General features: G+C 46.5%; 1 protein-coding gene across 3 annotated transcripts; it reads left to right on the forward strand.

Moving 5' to 3' along the window:
* Window positions 1-711: 711 nt before the first annotated feature.
* On the forward strand, window positions 712-9816 carry TAGAP (T cell activation RhoGTPase activating protein). 3 transcript variants are annotated; one of them, XM_056343914.1, is made up of 10 exons: window positions 714-1365; window positions 1794-1878; window positions 1990-2043; window positions 2637-2703; window positions 4187-4353; window positions 5147-5308; window positions 5793-5902; window positions 6580-6775; window positions 7301-7418; window positions 7623-9816. In XM_056343914.1, exons 2-10 carry the CDS (start codon window positions 1852-1854, stop codon window positions 8792-8794), a joined length of 2073 nt encoding a protein of 690 aa, XP_056199889.1. In that variant the 5' UTR covers window positions 714-1365; window positions 1794-1851; the 3' UTR covers window positions 8795-9816. The 3 variants fall into 3 exon arrangements, with proteins under 3 accessions (XP_056199890.1, XP_056199889.1, XP_056199888.1); XM_056343913.1 differs by having other exon boundaries at window positions 719-1365; window positions 4184-4353; XM_056343915.1 differs by lacking the exons at window positions 7301-7418; window positions 7623-9816 and having other exon boundaries at window positions 712-1365; window positions 4184-4353; window positions 6580-6784.
* Window positions 9817-11534: the final 1718 nt, after the last annotated feature.

Genomic DNA, 11534 nt, shown 5'->3' on the forward strand with positions numbered 1-11534 from the left:
TCCTTTTGCCCTTCTGGACACATCTCTGTCTAACCAAAAGTGAATTTTGTACCTTGGGCTTCTGTCAGAGCCAAGCTGAGACCCCCTTTCTGTTTCATACAACAACCCAGGGTCAGTACTGCACGGGCCAGGTCTGATGTGGTTAAGCAAAGAATGGTTTTCAGGGTGAATTCAGCAGCGGATGTAGCTGTAAAGTGCATCTGCAAAGAGCTGTGCTATGACACAGCCTTGTCCCCTGCACATGTGAAATGGAGCATCCAGATGGGGACAGTAGAGAGACCACAGTTTTACAGGTGTGCTTTCCACCTAAATCCACCACTGAAATATTCCCAACCCTTTGACTTCTCAGCTTCAGCTCCTCTTTTTCACTAGATCAAAAAACAAGTACCCAGAATACCAGGTTTTAATTTGCCTTTGTCAATGAACCAGTAGAACTAATATCATGCATTTAACATCAAACATTGAACTTTGGTAATGGCCTGATAGAGTGAGTACTGTTGTCCCTATGTTCCCGACGTGCCCAGGCTGGGGGGGAGTCAGCATCAGACCCTGAAGAACAAAAGTAGATTTTTCCTGGACTTTTTCATCTCTTCAGTTGAATTAAACTTTATTACTTGGACACATAATTCTTACTAAGACATATTTTAAGCAAGACATTCTATTACATAGTCGTACATTACTAAATTGTTACATAACACCACTTCTATAGAAGTCCAGCGCTTAGAACCTCAAGAACTAGTTGGCCCTGGCAAAGTGTGTGTCTACATCTGCTTGCAGACAGTAAACTGTTGCCATTAGTTTTTCAAAAAATATACAAAAACATTTCTCTGCATCTTGGCTATTCCACTCCCCCATCTTTTTAACTGTTCTTAGTGTAATTTGATCTGGTGGCGTGTCTTAAAACTGCACAGCCTAAGGTCTCTGAGCAAAGGACAGACTGTACTCACTGCCCTTTAATGGTAAGGAGAAGCTGCCTACACTGCAGCCCCTCTGCACATCCCACCTCATGCTGGTGATGCTAGATGGAACCTTTACCTGGCGAGTGTCTCATCTTTTCCATCCATAACAGATACAAGAGCTTACTGGTGGGTTTTTTTTTTCTTTAAGGAAAAAAACCCTAGCTCCTCTAAAAGGAAAGAGGAAGACAGAAATTTCGTAGTGTCTCAGTCCTGCCCCATGATGCTTCTTCCTGCCTGTGAATTTCCACCTGCCCCTCCTGCATATATAAGGCAGCACACGTGGGGTAGAACTGTTTAGTCGCCTGCCTCCGTCCAAAGGATTAGTAGCTGTGGGGAGTGATGCTCTTTCTCCTTTCCTCTGCAGTTCACCGGAGGTGAAGGAGCTCTGGCTGGACTCACTCCTTCGGTAAGTACTGTCTGGGGTAAAATCTGTGGCATCGCGGTGAAGTCAGTGGAGTGCTCCAGATGCAGCTGCACAGAAATGTACAAAAATATAGACAGGGGAGAGGTGCGCCCACTGCTAAGCGTAGCCTGTGGGTAGAGCTGACTGACTCGCTTAGCCTTGTGCCTGCAGATTAACAACCATACATAGCTGTCACCACATGCTCATTTTTTGCATGGATTAAAAATGGAAAGCTGCTTTTTTTTCTGTTTTAATCAAGAGGCAGATAGGGCAGCGGGGCTGAATGCCTTCCAGAGAAGGGCTTTATGACTCGTGTGGGGTATCTTGCTTATTCGGGATCATACTTAAATGCTAGACTGGCTTGCAGGGGAGAAAGACAAGAAAGGTGAAGTTTTACAAAGCTTTTTGTCCCTTCCCTGTTCAATATACAGGCAAACAAAAGGACCGAAGGAAACCAGAGTATCCAGAGCTCCCCCAATCAAACTCCTAATGAAAGTGTTGAGCAGCTGTAATACTGTGAGTGTCTTTATTGTTTCGGTTCTGTCAACAGAGTGATTTTTAAAAGCTCTGATTTCTAAATCACAGCATTCAATTACTCACATATAGTGTCTTTGTTTTCTTGCCTAGTCAAAGACACTAAATGCTGGGAACATGGAAAGTCTGATTGAGCACCAGTCAGAGGTAAGCAGCCGCTGCACTCCCCCGCTCCCCTGCTCCTTCTTGGGTATCGATGGGGGATATCTTAGCAAAGCGGGGGTGGCCCCTGCTGCTGGCTGCCTACCTTTACTCACAGGCAGGCAGAGCCCTTCAAAGGCAACTCTGTGGAGCACTGTGCAGGAGCTGGACATTGCTGTGAGCAGCCAGTGCATTCCCTGGGTTCCCAGGGAGCTTTGCTTAAGAATGTGGCAGGCTCTGAAGCCATCAAGGCTTCCTGGAGGAGTTTGGGAGGAAACCTTCAGTGCCAGGGGAGGGCACAGAAGAGGAGGCTGTCTTTGGCTGTGGTTTCTCTGGATCAAAACAGCAGCCTGAAAGAGCACGGGGTTGTGACTTGCTGGGCAGGTCTGGGGTGGCTGGCTGCAGGGTTTACCACAAACCCCTCTATTGGGCACTGAGGCAGTGTCACTCCTGGACCAAGGCACCTCTTCCGCAGGTGTTGGGCTTGCTGTGGTTATTCCCCAGAGCCTCCCACAGATTTCTGAGGAGCTGCAGCATCCTGCTGGTGGGTGGCCCTTGCTGCTGGTGGCAGCTCTGTAACCCTAACACGCTTCTTGCAGGCTGAGGCCAAGAAATGCCCCACACTGGTCCCAGCAGATACTGAAGACGGACTTTACCACTCAGCTGGTAAGTTTTAAAAACAAACTGAGGAACTCTCTTCTTACATAACGCTTGCAAGCCGGCGCTTCTGCAAAACCACCCAAAACTGCCCACTTCACCTTCCTGAGAGCAATCCACAGCCCTGAGCCCCATCCAGGAGATGGCTTAAGCCCCAGCGTGCCACTCGTGCAAATTACTTCTTTCCCTCACGCTCAGTGGCAGGTGTGACAGTGCTGTGTGACAGAGGTCTTGTATCCTTGGTTCCTGGTCCTCAGAGCCATGTATCATTGTGTTCCCTGGCAGTGACTGAAAGTAAATGTGCTCCTTTCTCACTTGAGCATCACCACTGAGGTGTGGCTCAAGTACTGCGAGTACCGAGTACCGCTACTAGTGGTTGCATGCCAGAGCAAATAAACCCTCTCAGCAGCAGCAACAGCACTTGTTTTCTCTCACCATGCAAAACCTCAGCACCTGTAAACAACCCAGAGGAGAACATTAGCAGCGCAGGATCGGATTTGGAGCAGATCATCATATCAGACCATTTTTCAGGAGTATCAGAAGGACAGATTTTATATGACATTATAATGTTAGATTACTTTCTTGTAGCTTTTAACTCCCCACTACCAAGGACTTGTGCTAAGCCACAAATACAGGTCCTGAGAACTTCTCATCTGTGTAAGACAACTTCATTTTGGAGTAGAAGGCAAGCTCTTTATAGGAAATTTGCAGAAAATGACTCCTTTAGAAAGCTCTCTAGCAAAAGGTTCCTTCTCTCATTGTTTCTGAAAGGGAAAAAAAGCCACACTTCCCCATAAAACCATCATCTCCAAATTCCTAGCATGTTTTCCTTTTTAAGATGCAGATACGCAACCCATGCTAAGAGATTTCTGACGCTGAAGCCAATGAGGCCCTACTGTGATGCTGCCATTCTCTGGAGCAACTATCACCTTCCACGGGCTGGCTGGCAGGGGGCAAGCGCCTAGCTCTAGCAGGATCACTATCACCAGAGCTGGCTCTGAAGATGGCAGAGCTGGAGCCATGTGTTTTCATTTCAGCCTGTGAAAGAGGCTGAAAAGCAGGAGCTCCCAGTTCCACCTTTGCCCTAAGGCTGTGGCAGTCAGGCCACACAGTGAAAATTGTTGTCGTTGCCAGCTGCCAAAGCGACATATCTGCCTTAGATAGTTATCACAGAAACCACTGCAGTATCAAAAATCTATAAAATCTGTTATTTCTGTGCCTTGTATGTTCCCACTCTCTAAGAAGAAACAGTGACTAGAATGTGAAAAAAACCAAAACCCCAAACAGGAAAGGTGGTGTCCTTAGAGGGATGGTCACGGTTTTACAGTTTAGGCAGTTGTTTTCTTAGCAACCATTTAGTTGTTTTCAGTTTCTTGTCGTTTAGCTTTTGTTTCAACATACATCTCTGCACTGCACACAGATGAAAGGCCACAATGCATGCTTTGGGGTTTTTTTAATAATTAATTTTTTGCTTTCCTTTTGTTTGCAGCAGATGGAACAAAGAAAAAGAAGGTGATATCGCAGTCATTTACTCTGAGACGAAGCTCTACCAATGGGAATTCCCCAGGGCAGCTAGACTCAGGTGCCAAAATCGCTCTGTTTGGCCAGCCTCTGGCAATTATCTGTGGGGAAGATGACATGCTGCCCCAAGCAGTCCAGGTAAGCAAGCCTGGTGATAGTTATCAGACCTCTGACTTCCAGCGTGAGGCAGGATCCCCCTGGTACTTGTGCTGCAGCACCCAGGAGATAAGTTATTTTGGTGTTACCACCACCACCCCACCACCACCCCCCCCAAAAGCTCAGAGCCCATCCCAGATGTAGCAATGGCCATGTCTGCAGGTTTTGGCCAGTCCACCCAGCTGTTACTGGAAGTAACTTTGAGCAGAGACAACCCAGGACCAGGAATAGGAGAAGATCTGCTCCTTAGTATAAACATCTGTGATTCTACAGAAGTAATTTTAATTAATCTTTCAGCAGCACAAGCTTCCAAGGATCTCTGTATTCCCCTGAAAAAGGTGTTCAGCTATGGACTGCCACCGACAAATATCTAAACATTATCTTCTGGACAAAAATGGTCTTCCAACAATTCTCTCACTGAGTTGGCTTTTCCAAGAGATGTGCTTTTGTCTCTTCTAAGCAATATTACCTGGCTTGGGAAGGAAGGAATTTGAACTAAGACTCAAGCCATCCTTTATTTCCTTCTGGAAGGAAGCAGGGATGACTCCACTGAAGTTAGTGGTATTCACCAGTCCAAAAAGAGGGTGCATTGGAGGAAAATCAGGTTATTGCCCCTGTAACCTACTTGGAGCAAGAATTAGATACTGACCTAATCAGAGCACAGTGTACCTCCAGACAATTTTTCTTCTGTTTCTAAAGAAATGTTCACTTGCTAAAGGATCTTCCTTCACCCAAGTAACTTTCTCCCATTCTGGTTTGTTTTCTTCCCCTGCAGGATCTCCTAGCTATACTGTATATGAAAGGACCTTTCACTGAAGGGATATTCAGAAAAGCTGCCAATGAGAAAGCACGAAAGGAGTTGAAGGAGGACTTAAACAAAGGCGGGAGTGTTGATTTAAAAAGCAAATCTGTGCACCTGCTGGCGGTCGTCTTGAAGGTAAGCTCCTCTGACTTGAGGCAGTGGGAGGACATTGCTGTTCTGCGCAGGCCCACTTCAGTGCCCAGAGCTGACCTAGGTGGGACTCCAAGCTAAAGCCAGAGAGAAGCCAGGCTTTATGTTTCAGGCAAAACATTTCAGGCTTAGGAAAGTTTAGCATTTTCCTTTTCCACATTACTTCCAGTCCCCTTGTGCTGCTGATTTCCTGCCTGCCTACGGGAAACTCGCTTCATCCTCCTCTTCAGCATCCTCCCGGGGAGGAATACTGAGATTTATGGGTGAACGAAAAGCGGCTAGGAGCTGGGTCCTGTTGTTACCCCAGTGCAAGTGTAGTTGGCATGTACTTGTGCATTGCACTTGTGCCAGTGCTGATGCTCAGGTAGCTTAAGCCAGTGTGACTCCTAGTGAGCCCATGTTACAGTGATGCTCCCTCTGTGCTGAGGGGTAATGTCCAAAGCCTCATCCAAATCTCTTGGCCTTGCAGGACTTCCTCCGAAATATTCCCTCCAAACTCCTGTTGGCTGACCTCTATGAGAGGTGGATGCAAGCTCTGGAGAAGCCAAGCAAGCAGGAAAAAATTGAAGAATTGAAAGAGTAAGTTTTGCAACCAGGAAGTTTTGCAACCAGCCCCAATGTAATGGAGTGGCTGGCAGAGGCCAATGATGTCTCTCAAAATTAAGTTGTATTTTAAAAAAGCCTGTCATTTATATCAGCTTACTATTGCTCCATGGAGTTTGGTTTAGAGGGCTCTATCATCAGCACTTCCTGAAGTTATTTAAGATTGCTCCAAGAAATTACTAGTGTAGGAAGAGGTGAGAGGCTGCAGTGGCTCAGCTAGCATAGTCCCAGTGCTGTGGGACAGGCACTGACAGGGAGCCTTCACATCTGCTGCCAGTAAAGACGGGCACGTGGAGACCACTGCCATGTGGAGGCCTTTGAGAGCCGCACAGCACAACTGCAGGCTTGCACATGCCTTTTGGAAGCCTCCAGTGACATCTCCTGACGGCATCGCATCTACTCAAGGACGTGCACTGCTCTAATGCTTGCCTTTCAGTCAAGACCTTGTAATTCAAGATCTTAGAATTAACCACACACTCAGATGCTGTTGGGGATTTCTGAATGATACTTCTGCTAAGCAGTGAAAAAAGCACACGCTTGCCTCTTTCTGGAGGAAGCGTCATCTGGCTGAGTTCAGTTGAGACTCGCCTAAATAAAGAAGCAGCGGCTGCTGCACCATGAATTCACATCACATTTTGTTTGTGTTCATGCAGGGTGGCTGACAAACTGCCTAGACCAAACCTGGTCTTGCTCAAGCACCTGCTCTCTCTGCTCCACCACATCAGCCAAAATGCCGACACCAACAGGATGGACTCCAGCAATCTGGCCATCTGCATCGGCCCAAACATGCTGAGCCCAGAGTCGGACAACACGCTCCCGCTGGAAGTGCAGAAGGAGATGAATGACAAGGTGTGTTGAACTCACCAGGCAGCCACCCGCTTCGAGGCAGCTCAGAGCCATCCATAGGGACCCCGCTGCCATGGCAAAAGCTGAACAAAGCAGCACCCCCACACATCGGGGATGCCCCTCAGCTCGGGCGCCTGCAACGTGATGGGCAAGGCTGCCCCTTCTCTCGCCGCCTCTGAGCAAAAGTAGCAGTTGCCCTGCAGCCCCCTACGTCGCAGCACAGCTCCTGAATGCCTGGCATGCAGGGGGCAAGGGGCACCCGGTGGCATTGCCACCATGGGCCCTCTGCACAGCGAGGCCAGGCCTGTGGCTGATGGCGTTTTGTCTGTATCGAGGCAGATCAATTCATCTGCAGCATCAGCCCTCACCCTCCCAAGTGGACTCACCCTCTGACTTTAAGCTAGGATTTTGGCAGAAAATACCCTGCTCTGTGCTTCCCTTCATACCAAGACAGCAGGCAGGGGCAGAAAACACTGTTCAGTATGTTTTCAGCCCTTTTGACTGAAATAACCTTTTTTCTGTGTGCAGGTGACAGTGTTGGTGGAGTTCCTCATAAATAACTGCTCAGAAATATTTGGGGACGACATTGCCTTCCCTGCCTGTGCCTTCGCTGAGGAGTCACTGGAGCACACAGACAGCTCCACAGGTATGAAAACGTACTGAGGGTGTCACAGACTGGGGCTGCTGGGGCTAAGTTCTTTAATTTGATATGGGAATACATTTGTGGAAACACAGAGCTGTAGAGGGCTCAAGACACTTTTGCAATGCCCTTCTACAGGAACTCTTTCCGTGTAGTTCCCTTTCATCCTCAGATGGTCATTGAAAACTAACAGGTGCTTTATCCCCACAGAACACCTATGTGCTGCTCATCAGAATGACTCTGCCTATGACAGTCCAGACCCTGAAGCTGAAGGCAGCCCCCGTACCTCTCAGACGGAGCAGCCTAAAGGAAGGAGCACTAGTGTGAGCACAAGATATTCAACACACATCTCTACCCCTTCACTGACTAATTTCAGAAATGACATCAGGACAATGGACAGGAGGTACTCAGAGCCAGACCTGTCCTTCCAGAACCGCCTTGAAGGCAGGATAAGGAAACAGAAGCTAAATAAAAGTGAGGACAATTTTTCAGTTCAGCAGAAACGGCTAGGGTTGGAGGCACCGGAGAAACAGCTTGCAATCTTACCTTCACAATTATCAACTGACTCTCTACCCAAAACATCCTCCAGTTGCTCCCTGGAGAGCTCTGATGGCTCAGTCTTCACCAGCTCCCCAGTAGTTTCACCTGCTAGTCCCAAAAAAACCTTTTTAAATAGGCCCCAGTCCTTTTCCACCAAGGCCACCGAAGACTGCAGTATGCCTAGCAGAGAGATTAAAAAGCATTCCATGTCGTTCTCTTTCGCAAACCGCAGGAAAACACTACTAAAAACCCAGAGTTGGGGGCCTGGAAAAAATATGAGTTTTCAGAGAGACAATTTCACAAAGAAAGAAGACCAATTCTCCTGCAGAGTTGTCCAGCACAGCCCTCATGATAAAGAACCATTGCCTGTGGAGTACCAGCAAAGATCCCGTTTCAGGTCAGCTGATGAAGTGTTCAGAGAGGTAGACCAGAGGAATCCTGGAAGACCACCCTCTTACGAAGAGGCTACTAAAAACTGCCTGGCCACTAAAGTTCCTTCCCACAATCTCACAGTTCAAACTATGAGATTAAAGCTGTCAAACCAGGATGCTTTGTTGCCTCACCCATGCAGCAGCTGTGCGCAGGACACATGTATGACTCTAAGGGATGTACCCAGTGGCAGAGTTTCTGCAGTGAAGGATTCTGATGCGGAAACTGAAACCCTCAGTGTCACTGTAGGAATAAACTCTCGTGTGAGTTTACCTGTGACCCCGGGAGTCTACCGATTGAGAGCCATGTCTGAATCCTGTCAAAAGAACAAACTGGAGTATATGGCTCGGAGGTGCAGCCAGCCAGTTTTTGAGGTAGACCAGATCCAGTATGCGAAGGAATCCTATGTTTAAAAAGTTCATTCCTCCTCTTTGCAGTATACAAAGGAAGTATTGTAAAAGTAGACATCTTGCTCACCATTTGTAAGATTTTACTTTCAAGAGACCAAGAATAAGCTAACTCTGCATTAACTTTTTTTTCCTTGAGGCTTTCCTGAAGTGTCTGTCAGCTTGACATATCACATTCTTTCACCACAAGAGGTGGTGATGGGGAAAACCTGTGTATTACTATGTAAAAATGTAAGTGAACGTGCTGTACATAACCTGTTGTATGGGAAAACTAGTTAGTAGTTGATAAACAGTGTTGTATTTGTATCCCCAAAAGGACAATTAGAAGGTTAGCAGGTCCAAAAGCTGTTCCACCTTCCTCTTCTTTTCTGTATGATCACAGACTCCAGGCCATTTGTCACGTGTGTGTGCCAGGCTGAAGGAATGCTTTGCTTATTTTCTGCATTAAAGAAGTGGGCTGAAAGTTACCCTAACCGGGGAAAAGCTGCTCTGTCAAGCACTCTTCCATAAACCTCCTGTACCTGCTGCCATTCCCTCTTTCTGCTTGCTGGTGATGAGGATGATCTGACCACTAACCAGCATTCATGTTATATACCAAGCCTGTGTTTAGAGCCACCAAAGCCCTACAAGGTCATTAGGGGAATGTATCAAGTAAACCTCATGTGGCCTGAGGTGCTTTTTGCCTAAATAAACTGGACAGGCTAAGCAGAAAGAGTTTCTTTAGGCTGGATTTTATGAGGGGAAAAAACCCCAAACAATAAAAACTCCTGTAAAGAAACATTCTGTATTCCAGCTTTAAAAAGTTAAAGCTGCAGCTCATTAAAAAAGGACAAAAAATGAAATGCCAGGCCATGTCCTTATAACCTTGTAAAAATAACTGGAAGTGCAATGTGTTTGTACATGTAGGAATTTGTTTTGTTTAGCACTTACCTCCCCTTTTACAGCTCAGCATAGCCTTGAACCAAGAGCAGGGAGACTTGTTTTTCTCCTGTGTAACTTCACTACAATAAAACATTTTTCTGCATGAATGCTGAACTGTCTGCTGTCTGTCTTTAAAACTTCCAGGCCCTACAGGTACTGTACCTACTTTTGTACTACTCTAGAGGTATTGCAGGTCTGCTTGAATGACATGGCATATCTAAGTAGCGGGAAGGAAACTAATAATAGTATCACTACTATTGTTGTTGTAAGAGGTTGCAGGCTAGATTTTGCGGACAAATCCCTCTCTGTCAGGAAAACAAGTTACACTGCAACATAACAGCAGTTATCAGTGAGATGTAAAGGGAGATGCAAAGAGGTGATGCCGCTCCACAAGTGGAGTAGATTAGAAAACTATAGAAGCGCCTCAGGTACAATGTTTTCCAGGCGTGGGTGTTCACAAGACACAGAGAAAGGGGAAGGAGAGTACCTGGCCAGACAGGAGAAATGATGTGAGAATAACCATACTGGTAGGCTGCCACTGGAGAAAATGCCACTTCACTCAGCTCCCTAAGCAGTGGCACTCTGCTTCCAAGTGAGCTGAATGACAGGTCTCTGCTGCAAGCTGAAAAAGGCATTTGCCATTTTCTGGAATCTGCAACTCCTGAGTCACAGAATCACAGAATAGGTGAGGTTTGAGATCCTCCTGTCCAACCCCTCTGCTCAATCAGGGTCAGCTACAGCAGGTTGCTCTGGACCATGTCCAGATGGCCTTTGAATATTTCCACAGATGGAGTTTGCAACATCTCTTGGCAACCTGTTCCCATGTTTGACCACCCTCCCAGTGAAAATGTGTCTTCTTGCATTCAGATGGAACTCCACGTGTTTTAAGTTGTGCTTGTTGCCTCTTGTCCTGTGTCGAGCGGGAATGACAGCTTTCTTTTGTACAAAGCACAAGTGTCTTGCCCTCATGACAGAATGAATGTGAAGAGATAATCGACATGCAGTGGAAAGGCTCAGAAGCCACACAACAGAAAACATGAACTTCAAAATGTATTCCAACAACATGGCTACTTCTTTGGTAAGTGACTCAGGTTTTTTGACTGTGGCAAGGCTAAGGATACCAAGAAGAGGAACTGTTTGTTTCCTGTCCTGTAACCACACCAGAAAATCCAGGGAGAATAAGCATGGTCGCTTATTCATCACCAAAGATGAGAAAAATCTCTCTTTATATCCCAGCTGTCCTAAGGCATACAGGACAGTCACGCTCAGAAAGCTTACCTGGGCTCTAAATATTCCATATGGATGAGCCTAAACCTTCTGGGTCCGGGGTAAGAAAGCCCATTTGAATCTTCTTGTAAAGCATTTCAATAGAAAGAGAAAAAGGGAGAGGAGCTCTATGCATTGTTAACAAACAATCGAGCAAGGTGTAGTTCTATAAAAGAGGGGCCCAGTTCCCCTCACCTTGCTCTAACATTTCTTCAAGTCCAGGAAACACCATGATTAAACAAAATCTAAATGTAAATGGACCCCAGAAGAGATTTTAACTCCCTCATTGACAGATAACTTTTGTCTTTCTCCATCCCTTAAGACTTGCTTGCTTAGTCAACATTATTTTCATGTCACATCCCTCCACAGAAGTTATTTATCTTCTATATAAATACTTAGGAGACCTCAAAAGACTAGAATGACACAGAAATCAGAGAGCTTTGCTTTAGCACTTACTCGTCTGCCTTCAGCTCAGAAAAGCAGTTTCTCATGCTACCAGCCCACCCTACCACATTCAAAGATCCAGCCCAGCTACCCTGACCTTCAAGAGTGCCCCCTT

The sequence above is a fragment of the Falco biarmicus genome, chromosome 6 (genome assembly GCF_023638135.1).
Source record: "Falco biarmicus isolate bFalBia1 chromosome 6, bFalBia1.pri, whole genome shotgun sequence".
NCBI classification, from domain to species: domain Eukaryota; kingdom Metazoa; phylum Chordata; class Aves; order Falconiformes; family Falconidae; genus Falco; species Falco biarmicus.